The sequence below is a fragment of the Pseudorca crassidens genome, chromosome 8, assembly GCF_039906515.1.
Source record: "Pseudorca crassidens isolate mPseCra1 chromosome 8, mPseCra1.hap1, whole genome shotgun sequence".
Lineage (NCBI taxonomy): Eukaryota > Metazoa > Chordata > Mammalia > Artiodactyla > Delphinidae > Pseudorca > Pseudorca crassidens.
The window spans coordinates 99,369,342-99,394,438 of NC_090303.1; the positions used below are offsets into that span (position 1 = coordinate 99,369,342).

Here is a 25,097-nt window from a genome sequence, read left to right on the forward strand (position 1 = left end):
GCCATTAACAGTTAATACATTTGAAACCTATTAGCATAAAAAGCATGAATTTAGGAAGCTGGGGCTATGGGGATGGTCCTCTTTTATATGTTCATTTTACAGGCAATATAGTAACAAACTCACCCTGACCCAACTGGATGAGGGAACGTAGGTGGACTGGCTGAAACCCGTCACTGCTTTCCACCCACCATAGTGTAGAAATTATTTTAAATGCATGTAGTAAGAATACTTTCTATAGTATTTTTTTAAGCACAGCAAAAATGGGCAGTCGAGGGAAATGATTAGAATTACAGGCGTTGGATTCAGACAGACTTACTCTGAAGCCCGTCTTACTACCCACATGAACTTGAGCAAGTTATTTAATTTCTGAGTCTCCACTGCCTCATCTGCGAAGGGGAATAATAGCAGCGCCTGTTTTTTAGGGTTTTGTGAAACTCGAGTGGAATCATGCATGTTAAGCGCCTAGCACAGTGGATGACGCATACAGTAAAGTATCAATAAATATTAGCTATTATATGTTATCATCCTTATCTCTACCAATCATAGCATCTTGGTTAACTAAGACTAAGAAGAAAAGAAGGGAAACAAAAGTAAAACGTCATCACAGATGGAGGGGGTTGAGTCTGCTGGCAGGATCTGTGACACGTGTTGCTAATTCAGCCTGTATTCAGAAAGCGGTCCTGCTGGCCCCCTGGAGGATGACTCAGAGCAGGAGGGAGGCGAGCCGGGGAGACAAGGGCCAGGGAAAGGGAGAGCAGGAGGTGACTGGGGAGACACCTCGGGCGTGGGATTGACAGAATTTGGCATCTGGTTTTGCGTGGGCATGGGAACTGTGGCTCAGGATGGACCCCGAAGCTTCCTAAAAGCAGGGCACTCCCAGCATAGTGATCCTTGAGGTGAAGACCACAGAGGGGCCCATCGGTGGGTGAGGGCAGTGAGTTTGGTTTTATACTTGCTCTTTTAAGCTTCTGGTAGGAAATCTGAAAAGATGGGCATGTCCTGCTGGGCTTTTGGCGCTTAGCTCTGGAACTCTGATTAGAGTCTGTGCTGAGACACGGATGCTGGTTATCGGTGGGAGGACGGGGTGGGGGGGGTCATACGGAGAGGCAGGCTAGAGAGAGAAGAGCGGAGCGGCCTGACTGCAACCTGGGGAGGACAAGTATGTAAGAGATGTTTGGAGGCAGGAGAAGCAATGAATTGACCGGGAGTAAAGTTGTGGGAAGAAACCAGAGCGAATGATGTCCCAAGAGTCAAATGAACTCAAGTAAACAAGCAGAGAACTGAAAGGTGAGGGCTGGGTGCCCAGTCTCTGAGCTTCCTCCCGCTAGGTTGTGGACTGAAGCCAAAGTCCTGTTTCCCCTAAAGACCCACAGAGCAGCCCAGTCTGGGTCTCAGTGTGACGATCTCTCTGGCGAAGGAAGCAACATGCTTGTGCATCAAAGCGGATGGACCTGCACTCTCAGCATGTGTGTGGCTTCCAAGCTGTTCTGGCTCGTCGAAGCCTAAATCAGGAGCGAGGGTGATTCCTTGGCAAACTGTCCTCATGTCCTGATCCGGCTGCACCAAGAGCGAGAATGAATGGCATGTCTGCCCTTCACAAAGTTCGAAATAATAGTAGTTCAAAAGTAGCCAGGCTTCTAAGAAGGTGTCATTGCGTAGACTCCAAAACCGTGTTTCCAAAGCTTCTATAGAAAAGATTGCCTGCATCAGAGGCAGCTGAGGTGCTGATTAGAAGGGCAGGATCCTGGACCCAGGCCTGAGTGATTCCAAATAGCTGAGATTAAGGCTCGGAAAGCTGCATTTTTAGCAAGCCCTGCAGATTATTCCAATGCACACTAAGCTTTGTGAGCTGTTGATTATAGAAGAATGCACATCAGATTGAAATACGAGAGAAGAGCACCACCTGGGAAAAATCATCTAGAGGGAACTCTACATGTCACTCAAGGGAAATAATCCTTAACAGAATTGTGATACCTTGTGAAAACTAATCAGGTCTAGTCTCTCACCTCCCAAATTATTTCTGTGAAAATTTTCTCCCTTCCTGCCCTGAGTTTTCTGATTAATACACAGTGGGATGCCTTGTGGTTTTTCAAGCATGTGAAATGGAGCAGAAGGAAATTTTCCCATGTATTTTCTTCAAGAAGAAAGATATTTTGAAGTTTAGTGTTAAAAGTCATGAAATAATTTAACCTTTTTTCCTTGAGTGTGGTGAGTTTTGTCCACAGTGTTATTTTTATTAAGCACTTTTCAGTGTAAACCTCATTTTTCTCAAGTATAAAAATTGACCTTTTTTCTACTGTAAAGTATTGACGTCCAAATTCATTGTCACATGTGAACTTTGGAAGTTTTTACTCGATTCTCGTTAGTGAAGAAAATTAGAATCGTTTATGGTCCACTTCGTTATTCTAACGTTTTCCCTTCATTTGTCAAGATTCTTAAGCGGAATGTTTTTCCGAGGGTATGTGCGTGTGTGCTGGCAGTGAAACATAGATCATAGCTGCAAGGTAACTACTAGATAATTATTATAGGTATAAACATGGACCATAGATATTGAAATATTTATCCCCACCCTGTGTTGATACTTGAAATCATACCATTAGAGATTAGCTAGTTTGGATCTTAAAGGCATTTCAATCTTCAAGAATCCCTTATTAAAAAAAAAAACTGGGATGAGTAATTGTTAAGCCGTTAGCAGCCACCATGTTATGGAGGTTGGGTTGATAAGTAGCTGAGAGCAGGATTGGTAGAGGTGAAGGTGGGGACACACGAGGGGGATCAGGGTTACAAGAGGCAAAGCAGCCCCAAACCAAACATCACCTTCTGACCTTCCTGAAGTCTCTCAAATGGGGTGATCCTCCCCGTTTCTACAGGAGCCTGTGCAAGGAAGGCAAGCAAAACTTAGAAGAACGTATCTTCATGAGGCATTGGGGCAGAAACCTTACTCGATGAGGAAAAGAGTTTTCCCTGCTGGGAAAGACCAGGATCTTAATATCACTTAATAGGACTGATATATTCATTAGCCACCCTGAGGGAAGAGGAGAGCCTCTGAGCCTGGGCAGAAGCATTGGATGAGTCTGGCCCAGCACCCGACTTTCCTTTAATATAAAGCTACTTGGAGATATCAGAGCTGGAGAATGCCTTCTCCCAGCCAAATCCACGCTCCAGGAAATGGGTACAGGGTTGCAAACTAAAGCTCAATTTTTAAGCATGATAAGTGTCTTTGTGAAGGATTACAGCACAAACTTCACTTCATATGGGAACATTGGACCCTTCGCACGTGATCTAATGCAGTGTTCAGCTGACATGGAGAATTTTCAGACAACTCCTTCATGAGTGTAGAACATTAGGAAGCTGAACCATTGCAGCCAATTTAGAGCAGCTGGCCTCTCTCACGTGACCATTCCACCTCAGTGCTATGAATCTTCTCTCAGTGTGTCACATGCAACCAGAAATTATGTAAACTCAGCTCAAAGTCACTTGAAAAAAAATCATAAATACTTTGACAAGGTATATAAAGAATAAATTAAAATACCGTTAGCATTTTGTCATATGAAATCATTTTTAAGCTACTCTTTCTAAATAACTTCAATAAATATTACTGAGCTCATCACATCTCTAATATAATAACAAGGCTTGATTTAGGCAAATAGCAACTCCATCTCCGGGTAGACGTTGATCTTTTGAAGACTTCCTTGGCTGTTAGACTACGAGACCCACAGTTCCCAAACTGGTGGGCCCAAGGCTGTATGTCTCATTCATTCTACAATGTTTATTGAGCACCTTCTATGTGCCAAGCAAGGTCTAAGTGCCAGAAACACAACAGATAACAAAGCAGGCAAAGCACTTGCATTCACGGACTTTATATCCTAGTTGAGGAAAGACAGTCAATAAATAAGTAAACTTAATGTATAAATAGATGTATTAGATAGTGATACATGCTATGAAAATGAAATCCAGCGGGAATGACTCAGGATGCCTTGAGTGCGGATTTTCCATTTCTTTGAAAAGATGACATTGGCTCTGAGGAGGTGACTGACTGCTGAGTAGTGAGAATATCAGGAAGCATTCCAGGGAGAAGAAATAGGTCAGAGATTGGAAAAAGCTTGGTATTTTGAAGAAGAGAAAGAAGACTGGTGTGGCCGGAGCCTAGTGAGCAAAGGAGAGAGTAGAACAGGATGATGTTGGAGAGAGACACAATTAAGAGGTCCCTGGATGTTGATCTCCCATGAAGTCTAGAGCTGTGCGTGACAAACAGCAGGTTCTCAATAGAGATATGAGGCAGAACATGGCTGTCTTCTCCCCAGACTACCTGAACCTTACAGAAGAATCTCCTCTGAATCTCCTTCAGCTGAAATTTGAAGATGGGAACACAGTAGCATCTTCAGGCTCCCTTCAGATGCAAGGAAGCCAGTACAAGATCCCATAGAAATGTTTTGAGGGTTAATCTCTATTTATAAGAAAAGCTGAGGGCTGTAGGGGAGTGAGAGGGAAGTGCTTTATAGAAAAGAGGGACAGCATTTTTTGTGGAAAGAGCATTGGTATTGAAACCATGAGACCTGAATTTTGTTTTTTTAATTGAAGTAGATTTATAGTAGTATTAGTTTCAGGTGTACAACGTAGTGATTCATTATTTTATAGATTATAGATTATACTCCATTTAAAATTAGACGTGGGTTTATAATGAAACTCTGAGTGTTCACGTTAAAATTTCTGTGCCTCAGTTTCCTCATAGGAAAAATGGAGGTAATGCTAGCACTTCAAGTGATGTTGTGAAGACTGAGATAATGCCTGTACTGAAACATGGTTTGATAGATTTTAGCTACTACTAACAATTATTAATAACTCTATAAAGTTAACTATTAATAAGTATTAATAACTATGAAGTCCAGAATCTTAACAGAATAAGTATTAGTGAAGAAAAGTTTGCCTGTGGCCAGAGAGAATTCACCGTAAAAAAAAGTTTCGCAGCATCACTGTTAGTTAGTTGGTTAATTAGACGGCAATAAAGCAACCATCCTCCAATACTAAATGTACTTGAACTTTATTCCCCTGCATCTGTAGGTAAAATGTCCTTCTGTTCTTGAAACAATAAATCCCCGTAAACTTCCCATAAAGTTTGGAAAGGTGAAATGTGAGATTGGTTCCATCAGAATCCATTCAGTGCTCTGTTTGTGCACCTTCCAATCTGATGTTTGAAACCTCCGTTTTTTCTCCGGAGCCCAAGACGGAGAAAAGGTCAGAATGCAGCATGTTTCAAAGCTGCTGTGCTCTGGGTGGCTGCCAGGCTGTTGGAAATAATTGCTTTCAAACCCCAGGTTACGGCACCATCTACTCTGTTTCAAATTAGCCTAACCTACAGCGCCAGGCGGTGGCAGTTCAAACTTTAACTCCTGCTTTGTGTTATCATCTAAATTCACTTTTTTAAATATTGAGATTCCCAAGCAGCTCGATTCTGGGCAGACAGCCTTCCCATTGCTCTCAATAACCTCAAAAACAAGAGTGAGACCAAAACCTCCATGTTACAACTGGACGTTTCGAAGTAGAAAGTGTAAGTCTGATCGTAGAGTGTCATGTCATACCGAATTTCATTGTAACGACTTCTTTAGTATTTCATCATCCGGGAGTGTACTTTTGTACCACATTTTGCTCAATAAATGTGGACTGAGGTTCTGCCATGTAGGACTGCAGCAGTACCTCTGCATTCGGTGGAAACCTTTTATGCTGTGGCCCCGTTGGACCCTCGGTGCAGTTGGCACGTGCCCTCGGGGTGTGATAACCACACGCTCAGCAGCATCTGCTGGGGATCCCGCTATTCACCCTTCAAGCCACTTCGGCATCTGGTCACCACTCAGGCCGCCCATCCTGCCCTCATACAAATTCCCAGATTCCTTTGAAATTAACACTGTTCTAAATCAACATATTGGATGCCATTGCACTCACTTTATTATCTAACTATGTGACACAAAGTTCTAAAACTCCTGTAGTCTTACATAATCACAGACCAATGTGCGTCCTCTACAATCAGCTTGAATTCCACTTTGCAATCATTACCCCGGTGATCAGACCAAAGCTCAGTGTCTACACACCCCAGCCTCACACTACGAAAGCAACAACAAAGAATCACAGTCACAAAATGAATCGTGTTCTCAGTTGTGTTCTTTTTATCCTTAGTGTCTGAATGCTTATTTCAGCTTTGATGCACTATTCACGTTCGTATTAGAAATTACTTTCACTTAGCCACTGAATGGGATTTGTTTTCAGGCTTTCTTTCAACTGTGCTCCTTTCTTCCCAGGTTTTATCTTATAGTTTTGTTTTATGTGTTGGCAAGAAACTGCAGCGTGTTATGTATAAATCCAAACCAATTATCTGGCTCCTACATACGTAGAAATGCATGTTCGTTTTCTATCACTATTACTAAATAGAGGCACAAAGGAATTTTTTTGCCTCTTTATGGTTCTTTGGTGTTTCATAATGCTTCTGCATGCCACTGTCGCTTTACCTCGTTACCACGATCTTGTGACCAAGGAGCTATTTCTCTAATTTACAAACAGGCTTATTTATATATAGTTACAGAACAGGTGTCAAAAGCTGACATTCCTGTGCTCATGTCCTTCACTTTGCATCGTGGGTTGTGTGGTTGCTTTACTGATCCCATTCCTGAAGACACGAGGACCGTGGCAGTTTTCAATAGGAAAACAACAGTTATCGATGAATAGGACATGTGAATCTTTTTATTTCCTGTAATGAAAAGAAGCACCAACAAGAAACTGATTTGTGTAGCATAATTGTACAGATCGTAGCAATCCATTAGTCTGCCGGGTAGCGCAGTTTACGATGTTCACATCTACCATTCTGCTGAAATGGGCAGCTTTTTTCCACATTTTACTCACCTAATGGATTTGATACAAAATCTGTTTTCCTATGGCTGTGGGGTTCTGGGGGTTTTGTAGTTTATCAATACGGAAGGGCCACTCTCGTTATAGCCTCCTTCTCTGCACAGTGCCCGAAGGTGCCTACGCGCACAGCCGTCTTTACCATCCTGCCAGGACCATCCTTCGTGACAGCAGGGCGGATCATGAAATGGAGCTTAATGGTATTAGACCATGAATTAAAATTATACCAAGAGAGAAGAAGATATGAAGAGGTGGACAGCAAAGGGAGACCTAGTAAAGGCAGAAGTGACCTCTGTGCACATCAGATCTCCAAGAAGGGAAATACTGAATGTGCCTAGACGTCCAAATAAATAACGCCAAACCTAGAAAAGCTTCTGTCCCTGTGGGCTAAATAACTCCAATTCTGAAACTGTAGAAGGTCGGCTTTGCAGATGGTCGCATCAAGAAATGGTAATAACTGGTAGTGGGATTATCAGTGCTGCAAATTATTTTTAGAAAAACATCTTTTCACTTAAGAAACACATATTGATCACCTCTGTGTGTCAGGCTGCATACTACAGGGAGAAAGAAATAGAAAATATGATCTCTGCTCTCTGAAATTCACAGCCTAGCAGAGGACGGGAACATAGGAAAGTAATTATAATAATACTTTAAGTTGGGCACAACGATAGATTCAAGATGTCACAGGAGCTCAGGGAAAGTGCATTGCACCCACCTGGGGAGGGGACACCTGAACTGAGCCTTAAAAGACGAGAAGGAGTCAGGCCAGATGCAGTGGGTGAGTTGGGAGGATGGGAGAGGAACAGATGGAGAAAGGATAATCCAAAAGGAGAAAACTATGCAAATAAAGATGAGTCCATACCAGCCCTGCAGCCCATGGAAACTGGGCAGCTGCGTGTGGCTGAGCTTACATTCTAAGGCACGGGATAGGGAGAAAAGAGGCTGGAGAAATTGGGTTCATACGCCACATCACGGAGCTTGCACTGCATTCCGGAGGCATTTGGAACCATTAGGGGTTTTGCTCACGAGAGTGACACAGTCAGTTGTGCTTTAGAGAGATTTCACTGTTGGCTTTGTAAAGAATGGATATGAGATCCCAACGCTGGAAGCAGAACCAAAAATTAGTGCAGGATTCAGGCAGAGATGACAGTCGAGCCAAGGCAGCGGAAAGAGTAGAGGGGAGGAACACACCACAGGATATTTCAGAGGGGCCATTACCAGGCCTCGGGGGTGGATTGCATACCCAGCAATGACTCCCATGTTTCTGGCTTAGGTGGCAAAGTAGAAACAGTTCCAAAGTGGAGAATACTGCAAGTTGAGTTAATTTGGAAGAAATACGTGTTCACTTTCAGTCATTTAGAGTTTGAGGTACTTGTAAATCAAGGTAAAGTTGTCTAGTAAGAAATGCATATGTTAATCTTAACCTCACACTAGAGATCTACCCGTATGCATAAATTTGAGAATCATTGACCTAAGGTTAGTACTTAAAATGATGAAGCATAGGAAATCACTCAGGAAAAGAAAGAAAGGCAGAGGATTCATGCCGGGGACACACAAGGCTTTAAAAGGTGGGCAATCTGCAGAGTCACCCTCTCATGGCCATTTCAGTGTACTACATACAGTACATGTGAAATATTTTCCATACCAACCTGCATGTAGTGGATATAAATTTGATCTACAAAGTTTTATTTTTGCTAAATCAAATAGATCTTCCTGCAATCCCTTACTCACAGGAATATGAGAGATTAAGTCTTGCTATTCCCTCATTCTTTGGAATCAGTCACACAGAAAACTTTGGGGTTTACCCAAGAGCAGGAAGCCCACATGCTTCCATTACACACATACTTAGTTATTCATCTCTCCAGTTCTGGTTATTAATTTTTAATTTGAACCTCAGTGTACTTAGGATGATTCAGGAATAACCCTGAATGTACAGTAAGGATGTACAGTAAGGAAAGTTTGTACAGTACAGTTTGTACAGTAAGGAAAGAATGTACAGTAAGGAAAGTTTAAGGAGATTTAGGGATCTAAGGTAGAGACCCTGAAGAGCTTTACAAGAGAACTTAGACCTGCTCCCCACCTCCAAACATCCAAGCACACACAGCTGTTTCAAGCATTCAAAAGGAAGTAGAGGGCTTCCCTGGTGGCACAGTGATTGAGAGTCCACCTGCCAATGCAGGGGACGCGGGTTCGTGCCCCGGTCTGGGAAGATCCCATATGCCGCGGAGCGGCTGGGCCTGTGAGCCATGGCCGCTGAGCCTGTGCGTCCAGAGCCTGTGCTCCGCAACGGGAGAGGCCACAACAGTGAGAGGCCCGCGTACTGGAAAAAAAAAAAACAAAACGGAAATAGAATGACCTCTTACGTACCGTTACATTTTTTTTTTAATTATTAATTTATTTGGTTGTGCTGGGTCTTAGTTGTGGCAGGTGGGCTCCCTAGTTGTGGCTCACCTGCTCCTTAGTTGTGGCACGTGGGCTCCTTTCGTTGCAGCAGGCGGGCTCTTTAGTTGCAGCTCACAGGCTCCTTAGTTGAGGCTCACGGGCTCCTTAGTTGTGGCATGTGATCTCTTAGTTGTGGCATGCATGTGGGATCTAGTTCCCTGGCCAGGGATCAAACCTGGGCCCCTTGCATTGGGAGCACAGAGTCTTAACCACTGTGCCACCAGGAAAGTCCCTGTACCGTTATGTTTAAATGTACCATTAATGGACTTGATATGTGAGTTTTCATGACTAATTGAGAACAATTCGGTTTTACCACACACATACCCAGTCTAGCTATCGGTCAGCTCACAGCAGTGCAGGAAGCTCCCCAAGTGAGCATCATGACCTTTGGGGTTTCACCATCATATTCTTTTTAAACTTTTTTAAATTGAGGTATAGTTGATTTACAATGATTCAGGAATACAGCAAAGTAACTCATATATATATATCAGATTCTTTTCCATTATAGGTTATTACAAAATATTGAGTATAGTTCCCTGTGCTATACAGTAGGTCCCTGCTGTTTATCTATTTTATATATAGTAGTGTGTATCTGTTAACCTCAAACACCTAATTTATCCCTCCCCCTGGCTTTCCTCTTTGGTAACCATAAGTTTATTTTCTGTGTCTGTGGGTCTATTTCTGTTTTGTAAATAAGTTTTATTTTAGATTCCACATATAAGCAATATCATATGATATTTGTCTCTTTTTTTGCCTGACTTACTTCACTTAGTATGATAATCTCTAGGTCCATCCATGTTACTGCAAATTTCATTATTTCATTCTTCTTTATGGCTGTGTAATACTCCATTGTATATATACCACATCTTCTTTATCCATTCATCTGTGGATGGACACTTTGGTTGCTTCTGTGTATTGACTGTTGTAAATAGTGCTGCAGTGAACATTGGGGTGTGTGTATCTTTTCAAATTAGAATTTTCGTCTCTCCAAATATATGTCCAAGAGGGGATTGCAGGATCATATGGTAACTCTATTTTTAGTTTTTTAAGGAACCTTCATACTCTTCTCCATAGTGGCTGCACCAATGTACATTCCCCCCAACAGTGTAGGAGGGTTCCCTTTTCTCCATATCCTCTCCAGAATTTATTATTTGTAGACTTTTTGATGATGGCCATTCTGACCACTGTGAAGTGGTACCTCATTGTAGTTTTGACTTGCATTTCTCTAATAATTAGCAGCATTGAGCATCTTTTCATGTGCCTGTTGGCCATCTGTATGTCTTCTTTGGAGAAATGTCTATTTAGGTCTCCTGCCCATATTTTGCTTGGGTTGTTTGTTGTTTTTTACATTGAGCAACATAAGCTGTTTGTATATTTTGGAAATTAAACCCTTGTCAGTCACATCGTTTGCAAATATTTCTCCCATTCCATAGGTTGTCTTTTCATTTTGTTTATGGTTTCCTTTGCCATGCAAAAGCTTCTAAGTTTCATTAGGTCCCATTTGTTTATTCTTGCTTTTGTTTCCTTACTCTAGGAGAAGGATCCAAAAATAATATTGCTGCAATGTATGTCAAAGAGTGTTCTGCTTATGTTTTCCTCTAAGAGTTTTATAGTATTCAGTATTACATTTAGGTCTTTAATCCATTTTGAGTTTATTTTTATACATGGTGTTAGAGAATGTTCTAATTTCACTCTTTTACATGTAGCTGTCCAGTTATCCTAGCACCACTTGTTGAAGAGACTGTCTTTTCTCCATTGTATATTCTTACCTTGTTTGTCATAGATTAATTGACCATAAGTGTACAGATTTATTTCTGGGCTCTTTATTCTGTTCCATTGATCTATGTGTCTGTTTTTGTGCCAATATCACACTGTTTTGATGACTGTAGCTTTGCAGTATAGTGTGAAGTCAGGGAGCATGATTTCTCCAGCTCCATTTTTCTTTCTCAAGATTGTTTTGGCTATTTGGGGTATTTTGTGTTTCCATACAGATTAGAAAAACTTTTGTTCCAGCTCTGTGAAAAATGCCATTGGTAATTTGACAGGGATTGCATTGAATCTATAGATTGCCCTGGGTAGTATGGTCATTTTAACAGTATTGATTCTTCCAATCCAAGAACACAGTATATCTTTCCATCTGTTTGTGTGGTCTTCAGTTTCTTTCATCAGCGTCCTATAGTTTTCAGAGTACAGGCCTTTTGCCTCCTTAGGTAAGTTTACTCCTAGGTATTTTATTCTTTTTGATATGATGGTAAATGGGATCTTTTCCTTAATTTCTCTTTGTGATATTTCATTGTTAGTGTCATATTCTTTTTCTGTGTGGGACCCCATCCCCATTCTTGCCCAAAGGAACCAAGTCACAGACACAGAGTGAAAACTTTATACTGTTGACTCCTCTCACAAGGTTATAATATCACCCCTTTTGGTTGTAGCCATGGAAACTGCATGCTGGAGAGGATGAAACACTGCAGAGGGAATGGCTGAGTCCAGGGCAGGTCTTAACTTGCAGCCCTTGGTTCTGAGTTGCGCTCGCCCTATAAAATGAGGCCGAGAGCAGAACGAAGCTACGTTTACCTCTCCTGAATGCACAGAATGGTTTAATTAAGGAAATAATTTTTTTCTACCCATAAGGCCACCTCTACAAATAGACTCAAATCTGCATGCAAATGAAGCCATCTGGTTTATTGTTGTAAATAGCACCCAGCCATAGTAAACAATAGAAGCCTCATTACTTAACTCACAGAATACTCCAATTTTCTAACCTTCGGGTCACTAAAAATGTTCAGAGTAATTAGTCTCCTCAGAGCTGGTACTTATATTGGGAAGTGCTTTTGCCACTTTAACCAGAAGCTATAGATACGCTTCTCGGTGCCGTTCCAGTGCTGGGCCATTTGGTGACTGGAGAAATTGCTGCGTCTGGGAGAGGATGGAAACACCCACTGGCATCCAGGCCACACACCCCACCAAACCACACCTGGGAGAGCCACGCGCAGTCTTCTCCACATCAGGCTAGTGCCAGCTCTTCCAGCCAGTGCTGTGTCACCTTTTCCTAATTACCTGTGTCCCCTCTGAGGAGAAAGGAAGGACAGCAGGGGCGGACACATCGAGGTGCAGCCGCAGCTTCTCCTCCCCGTCTCTGCCCATCGTGTGTCTCTGGTCACCTTCGTTCAGATGAACCTGTTTATAGTGTTTGGATAACTCTAGTTTCTTAGCTACTCAGTCACTCCTTTCATCAGATTGTTATGTAATGGCTTCTCTACAAACCCCTGTATCACAGTGCCGGGGCTCAAGGAGAATTCTCATTTGTGTGTCCTGAATGGACATTTTTTAAAAGTCAGTAAGGAGACAAAGAAAGTGGGAGCACACAGCTTTGAAAGCCAGTGAAAAGGGAGCAGAGGAGCGAGGAAAGAGGAGAACAGGACACAAGGCAGCTGGGTGCGGGTCAGGGACGCGCCTGCGGCCGGAGGGGCCGGGGTTGTGGGTGAGTGCTGGGTCTGCCTGGGCTGTTTGCTGCCTCCCCGGCAGAGAAGTGGGTTCAGGAGGAGCTCAGGGCGTCGGGTCACACGTCAAAAGAAGGGAGCTCCTCTCCCAGCCTCCCCGCTCCTTGGCCAAGCCCTGGACAGTGACTGAACGTGACACTGAAGCCCCCCGTTTTGTGGTGGATAATACCATGTGTTGAACAGTTATTTTGTGCTCAGCGCCCTGCTAAGCACATTTCATGAATGATGTGCTGTGATTCCCAACCATCTTTAAAAGAGATTCCAATGTTATTCCGTTTTACCAATGAGGACACTGAGATTTAAGAAGATGAGAAATCTGCCCAGAGTTGCCCAGTGGGCGAGGGTGATAGAGCCAGATTGTCTGATTCTGGAGCCTGCACGTGGACCGGCGCATGGCAGCTTCACCAAGTAACAGGCCAGCGCCACCCCCTGAGTTCACCTGCTGTGTTCCCTATGTGCCCCACACCGCATCGTCACCACCACCCAGAGGGAACCTCAGCGTATCACATGTTCACTCGCTTCCTTGCTGACGGTACAAGAATGTCGGTAAGTCCAGACTGCTGATGGGCAGATGAAAGCTGAGGAATTCCACAAGGTTCAGGAATTGGAGTCATCAAAGGCTGGGGGAGGGGGAGGCTCAGAACAGGATTGGTTAAAAGTCTGTGTAAACATTGGTTAGAACCAACTTCACCTCCTCCCACACCCTGGTGACTGTCCTATTCTACCCACGTGGGAGGTGAGAGGTTTACACTCCAGACAGGAGGCAACAAAGAATGTGCGGGGGGGAAACTCCTTCATTAAAATAGAACAAAAACATGGAAATCTATGTAAGCATCCCGGAACACTGACCACCACATGCATACACCTCATGAAACTGGAGGGTCCTTCTCTCAAGAAATTGAATGATCTGTGACTAAAAAATAAAAGGCCACAGATACTGACAATTGGGGGCCCTTCAACAGAGCAGGGAGCTCTCCTCGTTGTGGTGAAGCCCACTGGTCAGCAAATCACCACCACTCCCAGACACGCACACTCACGGAGCAGCCCGGCAGCTTTCTGGAACTTCACCGTTCAGTGTGAGTGCCTAGGAAGACTCACCAACCACTGAAGGTAACGTGAGGAGGGAGCCCGAACTAACAATGGGGCAGGAAAGGGGGCCTCTGAAGAGAGGGAGACAACGCAGAAGACAGACAGAAGGACAGTTTCAATAATTAAATGAACATTCTCGGACAGGTAAGATACTGCATCCACAGCTGAGCAAAACCCACGACAGCCTGCTTTAAAAATGAGGACTGTCAGAGAACAAGAAATAATACTTGGAGATTTGAAATATGATTGCCGAAATAAAAAGACAGTAGCAGTGTTGGAAATAAAGCTGGAGGAATGTCCCAGGAAGTCGAACACAAAGAAGAAAGATCAAAATTAGGAACGCAAAGGGGCAAGAGAAGGACAGATAAATATACAACTAACAGGTGCTTGAGAAAGGGCATCAGGAGAAACTATCAAAGTCCACTTTCAATTAAGGGAGTTAAAGGAAAAGATTCTCAAAGCTTCCAGAGAGGAAAAAATACGAGTAATGCAGGAGAAGAAATTTTTCCTCGATCCTCTAGGGGTCCTGGCTGGGTTTAATTAACAGGAAAAACGCATACAAATGTATTCAAGTGTTACATGGTGCAGGAACCTTCATGAGGAAATGAAGACCCAGAGAAATGGTTAAACCTCAGTGTTGCGCTGCGCCATTAGATGAAGGGTAGAAAGTCACGGAAAGTCGAGACAGGACAGCGTGTGAGCCGAGCGGAGGCAACCTCGCAAGGCCTGTTCCTCGGACGCCTCTCTGCCCCTCTCTCTTTGGAGATGAGGATGCTCCTTTCCTCTGGGGAACTTCACATGAGAGTTTCCTGTCCTGCTTCAGAGGGAGCCCAGAAAGTCCTTCTGCACCTGGCATTCCCCACATCACTTCAGCTGGAAATGCTCAGTCTCCCAAGGTGCCGTATTTTGGGGTAGCACGTCCTGAACCCCATCAGTTATGTGAGCGATGTAGTGATCAGAAGGCATTAACTTTCTCAACAACGACACTGAGAGCTTGAAGATAGTGGAGAAATGCCTTTTAAAGTTCCCTGGGGAAGTAATTTTCTGGAGTGTCTCAATTACATGTGAAAGCAGGATAATGACTCTCCAGAAGAGCAGGGATTTAGGAAGTTGACTTCACACATCCCTTTTCTCAAGAAGCTACTTGAGAATGTGCTCCAGGAAAATGAGGGTGTAGATCCAGAAAGAAGCCCAAAGTCAGAGAGACCCAGGAATTGGGAGATTTAACACTGAAGAGGCAGAGAAGGAAACCCCTGCAATAAGGGCGAGAAGGCGGTCCCAGGCCATGAGAAGAGCCAGCGTGGACAGTGGCAGAAGAACGAAGGGCTGTCACAGGACGCCCCATCCTGTCACAGGATGTCACAAAAATGTGACTGCTGGGTTGCCTGACGTATCAAATGTCAGAAATGTTTGAGAAGAGCTTTTCAGGTGTGTTGGAGAATTTGTAAAGAATTCATGACAGATAGAAGGAAAACTATGTAAATGAAAAAAAATAGGTAACTCGATTCTAGAGAAACAAAACATTATACACAAAAAGAAAATATAATTAGATTTCACTACTTGGCTCATTAGTGAACAATACTTAAATAGTCCTAAAAATATAAATACTGAATTTCAGCATACCCCCAAATCTGTGATTTTGCCATTTGGGGAGAATATGGAGGAAGGAAATAGGGAGGTGGGCTTGGAAAATGCTCGGTTCTCATGTGGCATCTGGGAAAGTAGAGACTGTTTAAAATGCATATATTAATAAATATCGACACAGGTAGATTTTAGAAATACAGGGATACAAAAAGAATTGTCACTAAGAAATTGGGTTTGCTAGGGGGAGGGTGGAGCAGGGAACAGCATTTTTCTATATCCCTTCTAGCACCACTTGACTTTTAAAACCAGGTACATGTCATACGTTGTTAGAAATTAAAATTAGGCTTAAAATTAATTGCTGCCCATCAAAAAAATCCTTAGAAATTTTGAAGTCAGAATCCCATGCTAAATTATCACTGGTGAGATTAAAGTAATTGCCTGTTAAAGAATTTGGATGAATGCACGATACTGCATTTTCTACGAATGACAGAGGTTTGAAGTGATGGTGGGTGTCAGCAAGGCCGGGTTTGCTGCCCAGCCCTACTCTCCTGCACCAGCTGAAGGTACCTCCCTGATTCCTCTGCCCACCCAAGATGAGTCCGGGCCTTGCCCTGAAGGTACTTTAAAAGCTTCTCACATGACCAGCTGGTTTTCAAGCTGGTAGAACCATCAACCTCACCGCAACTGTTTTGCTCAGCCTTTGCTGACCATTGCCTCTGCCCTGGGCTGGGTCCCTCACCCTTTTCCACCTGCCTTGTCGTTCTGTTACTGTGGACGGGCCCCTCCCATCTCAGATGTTTACTTCTGTTCTGCTTCGCGCTTTCCCTCTCAGTTTCCATCCTTGCCCGCTCTGCCTGTACACGCTGGCTGTCCTGCCACCTGCTGTGGCACCATGCTTGCCATCCAGCGACTCTCGTTCCCAACTTAATGTGCTCGTCTAATGTCACTTGACCCTTGCAGTGCTGACCTTGAGAGCCAGTACAAATTGCAGCCATTTCAACAACCTTAAGGTTATAAGCCCATCAGTCTTGCAGATGCGTGGCATCGTTCAATAAGGTCTATAGGGAATAATAGGAATTAAGTCATGGATAAAGAAAATTATGAGGTGCTAGCAGGAGCTGTTGTCCAGTTATAGTAGGTGCTAAAGCAGCACTAGCTTTTATTTATATTTATTTAATATCTTTAATACTCAGGTTACTATAAAGTAGATTTTGTCCCATGAAGACTTTGCATATGGAGTGGAATTGGATATAACTTACCCAACTGTTTCATTTATCCATTGATTTAATAATTATTTATTGAGTACTTAATATGTTCTGGAGCTAAAGGTTGCAGAGATGAAATGGTTTTCTCCCAGCTTTCAAGGAGCTTACGGTCAGCTGGGAGCAATATAAACAAACAGCAGGGCTTCCCTGGTGGCGCAGTGGTTGAGAGTCCGCCTGCCGATGCAGGGGACGCGGGTTCGTGCCCCGGTCCGGGAAGGTCCCACATGCCGCGGAGCGGCTGGGCCCGTGAGCCATGGCCGCTGAGCCTGCGCGTCCGGAGCCTGTGCTCCGCAACGGGAGAGGCCACAGCAGTGAGAGGCCCGCGTACCGCAAAAACAAAACAAAAAAACCAAACAAACAGTAATGACGCTATAAGCTCCTTGCATCAGTAAGTGCAATGAGCACTAGAAAAAGCACTCATGTTACTTTGTTATAACCAGAAACCCTGGAGATTGGGCAACAGACTCATCAGCACAGGCCTCACAGAAGATCATCAGGGTCTGGAACAGCGGCACCCAAACTTCCTTATTCCGCTGCACGCTCATTAAAGCCTTTAAGCTCACATCCCAACAAGCTTACTTACGAATTCTGTCCATGCTCCACTGTACTCATATATTATGTACATTATCAAGTATGACTAAAGTGAATATTTTTAAGGGTGAGGTTTTTAAAAATCTAAATAGAATTCCTGGTCTCCTCCTCTTGGGCCCCATTGACTCTCCCCAGAGTAGGTACCTCAGCTGCCGCCATCAGTCAGGTCCAGGGTAGAGTCCTCACTGTTGCTGGTCAAGAATCTGGACTTAGTCAGTTCCTCCAGAGACTGGGGACAACCCACAAGCGACGACTCCAAAGATGTCATATGTGGTCATCCAGACATTTCCGGAATGATGGCTGGTAACCACCGTTTGTACAAGGCGTAATTTCCCTGTGAATATATTCATTCCAGAGACCAAATTAATTCAAAGTTGCTTAGTGAGTATAGAACGAGAGCTAATGGAATTGTGGTCTGTAGGGATATTTCAGCAAATGAGAATAACGGATTGAACTGTCCTTCTCCTCTCTGGGGATATTTCTGTCTGAATAACCAGTGCCAGACCTCAAATAAATACTGACATATTTTACGTTTAGCTCTCCTTTTTTCTAGAATCATTTTAGACAACTGCCCTTCTGTTAATACATCACCACCTCAGAAAGTAAGAAAGCATTTGATTGGATTGAAACTTTAAGATGTTAATTACATCTGTGTCCTGGGGATACAGCCTAAAGAGACAGAATTGCTTTGCCTTCAGGTTGAAACGTGGCTGGGGACTGATCCTTGCCGGCTCCTAGGTTGCTAAAAGGCTCTCTCACCCATTAGACGAGCTGAATCCTGCCAGCCCTGGGGACTCTTCATTCCCTCCTAGAACTCTGATTGGTGACAGGGTAGCACCTTTAGCTTTTATCTTGAGAGACCTTCATTTTCAGCCAGCTGGGAGAGGTGACTGAACTCCTCTCAACAGACTTGAAGCCAGATCTTGAGCTGGGAAGAGTGCTCAGAGCTCAGGTGATAGAAACTTAAACCATGGCTAAGATTCTTTCTTTTCAGGTATTTTTCTAACCAATATCATATCACATCCTTCTTCCCAAGAGGAAACCAGTCTTTTTTTCTCCTGCTGAAAGCTATGATATTGCAGTGTTTTAAAAAAGAGCTTGAAACTGCACGAAGACTTTTGGGACACCTTCAACAGTGGGCTCCACCACCACTGGTTTTACCTTAATGGAGACGTTTACAAACATATTTTGCACCGACTGACTGCTGATATTGGGTTGGCCAAAAAGTTCATTTGGGTTTTTCCTTAAGATGTTATGGAATTAATTAAATGAGGATCCTTTAATATCTCATAATACAGCAACAATATACATTTAATTTGCACTTACGGCATAAGCATAGCAGTACCAACGCGAAGTTAACTCTGTTTAAGAGTAGCAGTTGAACTTATTGCCTGTGTGCATTATTTGCATAAAAGGAAGGGGAAAATATTGTGGATAGAAACTAACAGTAAATGTAGTTGATTCATTGTGTTCTTTGAAGGAAAGATATGGCAAAATCAACTTTTAAATAAACATGTATTTTAGATGTTAAAAGAAAATTTTCCACAGGCCGTTTACTGATCTGGTAGGCTTTTATTCAGCAGCTCATGAATCAGGCAGCCTCCAGTCTAGCAGAGAGAAAGGAGCTCCGAAGAGCTGTACAAGGAGAGATGTTTACAGACCAAAGGGAGCAGGGACAAGGAAGTTACACCGGGCGTGTGCTGGTGGTTGAAGCAGGGCTGCTCCCCTTACATGAGCAGAGGGAAGGCTTGGAGCGTCAGGTACCCTGAGCTGAGCAGGCAAGAGCTGACTGGGTGGCCTGGGCCTGCCTTCTCTGGGTGAACTGAGCACAGAAACTCAGTTAAGTTTTGCTTTGCTGACCTGGGGCTTAGCAAGAGTGACTCCATTTTGGGCCTCACCTGGTGACCTTAACATGGGCTTAGTATTAAAGGTAAAGGCTTTAATGACTGTTTTAAAGCATATCCATGTATTTTGGTCCCTAGCTGTGCTGGCAAATGTACTCAGAAATGTGCACATTCTAGAGGAATTTCTCCCCTGGAGATAAAGTCTGGAGTAAGCTCTCGGTGTCATATTAAATTCTTGGTCCATCTGTTCTGATGGAATGTGAGTCCTCCAGTTTGGTGCTTTTATTTTATCCTGTGAACTGCCTTTCTCCTGGGGCCACTGGCTACTACCAGGCAGTGAGTAGGGAGGGGGGCGGGTACAACTGTGTCTACCCCATGAGTTCAAGGGTAGAGGCTGATTGTGAGCGCTCAGGAGAGCTCAGCTCAGCACTCCCACCCCCCAAAACACCCACAGGTCAGAGTGTGGCCTGGAGTCCCCAGGGAGGAAGAGGAAGGGGCTGGGGAGGAGACTCTCCCTTTACAGCAGCTGCCTCGGGGGTTTGGAACAGGAGAGGTGGGAGGTGGCTGGCCGGTCACCCCGCCTGCTTCCTCAGCTCCTCGTGCCGCAGGGCTTCTGCACTTGACATACACTCCTGAGAGCCCCTCCAGCACTGCTCCTAGCAGGGTTTATCAGTCCTGAATCAAATATCTTATATACATACCCACATAGAACTTTTGGAAAGTCAAGATGTGTTTGTGGGGATTTTGTGCAGTGTTGCTCAGCAGGCAGAGAAGAAACAAGGGCTACTGTCAGTGGAAATGTATTAAAACTCAGAAAATGGGTATCTTTTATATCACTGCCATGATCAAGTGTAAATTACCCTGTTTTCTTTCTTTGCTCTTTCCACAGGGAATTACTGGAATGCTGCCTCTTTCCCAAACCCATCATCCTACCTGCACTTCTCTACTTTCCAAGGGGAAACCAGTGCAGACATCTCTTTCTACTTCAAAACATTAATCCCCCGGGGAGTGTTTCTTGAAAATCTGGGGAACACAGATTTTATCAAACTCGAACTGAAATGTGAGTATAAATTCTTTGTCCGCTCATCACTAGCTACTCTTGTCACTGCGAGCTGATCTTAGCCGTGATTGTGTAATTTCGTTGGCTTCAAATATCAATGGCTTCCTTTGCTCCGAAAACAGCGCTAGATGGTAGATGCACAGCTTGAGAAAGATCCAGGTTCCTGTGCTCAGACTGCTCACCGGGAAGCAGACGCAGACAGAGCTTCCCACAGTGCTGTTCAGAGAGGATGAGGGAGAATAAATTGCCCTGATAACATGGGAGAAGGATGTGTATTTTTTTTCTTATTGAAGGGTAGCTAATTTACAATGTTGTATTCGTTTCAAGTGTACAGCAAAGTGATTCAGCTCATATATATAACTTTTCAGATTTTCTTCCATTATAGGTTATTACAAACTATTCAGTATGGTTCCCTGTGCTCTACAGTAGGTTCTTGTTGTTCACCTAGTTTATATATGGTAGTATGTATATATTAATCCAGACTCCTCATTTATCCCTGCCCCCGCCTTTCCCCTTTGGTAACCCTAAATTTGTTTTCTATGTTTGTGAGTCTATTTCTGTTTTGTAAATAAGTTCACATGTGTAATTTTTGTAGATTCCACATATCAGTGACATCATATGATGTTTGTCTTTCTCTGACTTACTTCACTTAGTATGATAATCTGAAAGTCCATCCATGTTGCTGCAAATGGCATTATTCCATTCTTTTTATGGCTGAGTAGTATCCCATTGTATGCATGTACCACATTTTCCTTATCCATTCATCTGTCCATGGACATTTAGGTCGCTTCCGTGCCTTGCCTGTTGTAAATAGTGCTGCTGTGAGCATTGGGATGCGTGTAACTTTTTGAATTAGAGTTATATGCCCAAGAATGGGATTGCAGGATCATACAGTAACTCTATTTTAAGTTTTTTAGGGAATCTCAATACCGTTCTACCTGGTGACTCTGCCAACTTCCATTCCCACCAGTAACATAGGAGGGTTCCCTTTTCTCCACACCCTCTCCAGCATTTATTATTTGTAGACTTTTTAATGATGGCCAGTCTGACTGGTGTGAAGAATGTGTTTATTTTCCAAGGAGACAGGGTTCAGAGTAGACAGAGGATTGGTAAATATCAAGAATAAGGTATAAGAGAGTGAGGGTAACAACACAGAGGACAATAGGAATAGTCAGAACTAACACCTGCGGGAGTTCAAGGAGCAGCCTTGTGTGGCGCTATGGAACTTTGAGTCTGCACCTTTGCAGAAGAGGCCACACATCCACCCACCCTGTAAAGGCTGGAGTTCTGGTTGATCTCGCCAAGGGCACAGAAACTAACAGAATCTGAGCAAGAGCCAGTGCTGCCCTGTCCGTGGAAGGCAGAGGGTCAGTGGAGCTGAGAAGGGCAATTCTCATGGTACCGGGGCCCTTTTATCCTTGGGGCATAGTGCAGCTTCAGGGATTTACGTCCACAGACTTCCAGGTTTGATGAACATTTGCACACACCAGGCTGTCCTGGCTGTTCAGACCCAGATGGAATCAGCAAAGGAACAGACAGGACCAGGAAAGGGAAGCAGGTCTGTGCCCACCTGTTGCTCTGTGAAAACTCCTCGGTGCCTCTCCCCACATCAGAGAGTCTTTCTTCCTAGTCTGTGCTCTTTAACCCAAGTGCCTATGATACTGGGTCTGGTCTGAGGAAGATCCGGAAGCTATTTTCCAGAAATATCTGATGGAATCTTTTTCTCCTTTTGTAGTTATAATTATGCAACATGGTCTTTGAGAACTGGAATCTCGGGTAACTGTCTTTCTGCTGAAATCCTATGGGATTCTTTTTATTAAATGGTGGACTGTGATACGACCGGAAGTGCACGCACTTTGGAATTCTCATTCTCCTGTTGAAATCCAAGTTCTCGTGTAAATTGCTTAATCTGTTTAAATCTCAACTTCCTAATCTGTAAAATGGGATGGTAACTTGTGGAGGTGGTTATGATGCTAGGAGGTAGCCAGTCATGAATCATTTATTTCAGTGTCTAGTCGTTGTTGTAATTATCTTCTTCCCAAGAAAGCTCATTACAGATCTAGTGTGAACTAGATCTGATGGAAAGGAAGACTGAGAATATTCTAGCCTTAGAAATAAAAAAGAAATAAATAGAAATCTACTCTTTTCATGAATTATGGATTGGAATTATTTATAAGGGATTTTCACTTTCCACAGCAAATTAATTGAATCAAACTGTTTTCTGACTTACACAGAGTTGGATTGTGTTTTAGAAATAACTCATGGCAAAAAAGGAAAATTGACAATTCCATATCTGAGTAATTCTATAAGCTCCTATAAAATTACTATAAAATTCACCCTGCCCTTGTTTTCTATCCCCATGTTTTGTAAACCCAGGCCTGGGTTGTAAGAAGACAAACAAAGTAAGAGCAGACATTTCTACTTAGAAAGAGCAGACATTTCTACTTAGCACCTGCAGAATAGAATTGCACTTATTTATAATTACAAAAAACCTTCATAGATGTTTTCAAGTTTTCCAGGTCTTTCCATGATACAAAAACTCTGTGACAGAGAGTGAGGTCTAGTCTTGTTTTGTCATATAGCTCTTTTCTGTCACATAGTTTACCTTTGATAAAGAAGTATGGGATATTCAAGGCACGGATTAGAGGCTGGCTTCTCCTTGGAGTTCTCTAGACCTTCTAAAATTACTAAGGGTGGAAATACCTTTTATAAGATCCCCCAAATGGCGGAGATACCAAATGTCCATCATTATATAGCATCTCCATTCAGGTTCAAAGGAATTTATGGGGTGAAAAAAGGCCCGTTTCTCTATTTGAGCAAAACTTCTTCAAAGTATACAAGAAGTGAGCTTTCATGAAGAACATGGAGAAGAAAATGATTGAGGCTTCCTTCTGCCCTTCTATCACATTTCTCCAGACTCTTCTCTGCAGGATCCACGGGGCAGTGGCTAGAGATGGAGAATTCTCACAGGCCCATCTCTGCCTTCCACTGATGAGTCACTGCAAACCTAATGGGTCCTGAACTCTTAGAAAGTGTCTCTACTCTTTTTTCCCGTTTAACTTGCAAGGCTTTCTGATCTCTTTCTGGTAGGAATTCAAATTTTGTTTCTCTACATGTGTCTCAAAGGAATTTTATCACAGGTCATGCCTACATAGTGGTTTCCAAAACAACATTTCTGTTAATTAATGACATTGCGCCCTTCTGTCAGAAGTGGGAGATTCTTGACTCTAAGAACAGTGAGTCAGTTGCACTAAGTTGATGCGATACCATCAGCATCTTAATGTGCAAGTAAAAACGCATATATGATAAAGTTAGAGTGCTGTTACCCACTAACATACTTTAAAGGTAAAATTTTAAGGCTGTATTTCATTCATTTACTATCTTTATTTTTTCATTCATTCAGTGAATATTTACTGAGTACCTACCATGTCCCAGATGCTGTGCTAGGTCAAACATAGTTAAGTCAAGCATGGTTTCTTTCCCTCAAAGATCTTTCTGTTTGTTTTGGAAAGCAGCAGAGTAAATCAGTAGTTATAATAACAATAAAAATAGCTCAGCTTTGTTCAGACTCCAGCACTGTTCCAGGGAGTTTACATAGAGCATCTCACTTAATTTCCTAACCACCCTTTGGACTGGGCAGTACCATTAGCATCTGTCCTTTACGGGGAAACTAAGGCACAGGGCGTGGAAGTTGCCTGGCCAAGGTCACACAGCGAGGAAGTGGCAGCGCTGGTGTTTGACCCCAAACATTTTTTGTCTGTCCTGAGTCATTGCTGTTAACACCAAACTGCACTGCCTCTCAAAACAGACATTGAGAGAGGTGGCTGAGCGCACCAAGGGGAGGTGGGGGGGGGCAGATTTAAACCCGACTGGGATGACAAGGGTGCTTCCCAGAGAGTGTAACTTTAATTAAATTTTGATGGACAGGCAGGAGGCAGGAAGGTGAAGAAGGTGGAGAAAGAAGGGAGACCAGGAAAGGAAAAACATTATAGGAGGAGAACATCGGTGAGTGAAGGTGTGGGGACTGAACCCAAGGACCCCAGAGGGAACAATTCGGCAGGACATCCAGTGCCCTGGGAGCAGCAGAGCCGCAGCTAAAAGGGCAGGCAGTGGTCAGACCACTAAAATGTGCTCTGGGCTGGGGCCGAGTTGGCTTGTCTTGACCCTGAAAGTTATGGTGAACAGGGACGTAACATGATCAGACTTGCATTCACCAGAGAAAAGATGGAAAAGCCAGAGAAGAGGCGGTAGGGGCTGGTGTGAAGATGGTGGCAGAGTGAATGGGAGCTGGGGAAGATGACAACGAAGGGTTATAGCTGCAAGAGATGCTTAGGAGAGAGATTCCACAGATTCTAACAAAATGGTTGTATGGGTGAAGTGGGAGGGAAGGTCCTAGAATGAAGCCAACATTTGGTTGTGGTGGTTTTGATGATTGTGCGAGTAGAACAGCTTTCACTAAGGAGTGTGGCATTGGAGGCAAAATGCAAACTGCATTTTGGATATTTTGAGTTTGAGCGTCTGCTGGATATAGGAGTGTCTATGCAAGTGGACACATCTAGAAGGTGCTGTATATACAAGTCTGGAGCCCAGCAGAGCACTCTGAGTTAGAAACACACAACTTGAGCATCATCATCACCTAGAGAATCATTAGGAAATCAGTACTGGGTACCTCCAGCGTGGATGGGGTTGCCAGAACAAATGTGCAGAGAGAGGAAAGGAGATGTCCAGGAATGAAAGCCACACTTAAAACCACAAGAAAAGTAGCTTGCAGAAGGCTGCCAGAGAAGTGGGAAGACAGTGATATCCCAGGGACCAAATAAAAAAGAAT

At 43.5% G+C, this 25,097-nt stretch overlaps 1 protein-coding gene across 3 annotated transcripts in view; it reads left to right on the top strand.

Moving 5' to 3' along the window:
• Positions 1–25,097, top strand: part of CNTNAP2 (contactin associated protein 2) — a 2,029,937-nt gene that overhangs the window by 1,747,300 nt on the left and 257,540 nt on the right. For all 3 annotated transcript variants that reach the window (XM_067747291.1, XM_067747290.1, XM_067747289.1), the window contains one exon: positions 20,099–20,269. In XM_067747291.1, the coding sequence (XP_067603392.1) occupies positions 20,099–20,269 (171 nt within the window). The remainder of the gene's footprint in view (positions 1–20,098; positions 20,270–25,097) is intronic.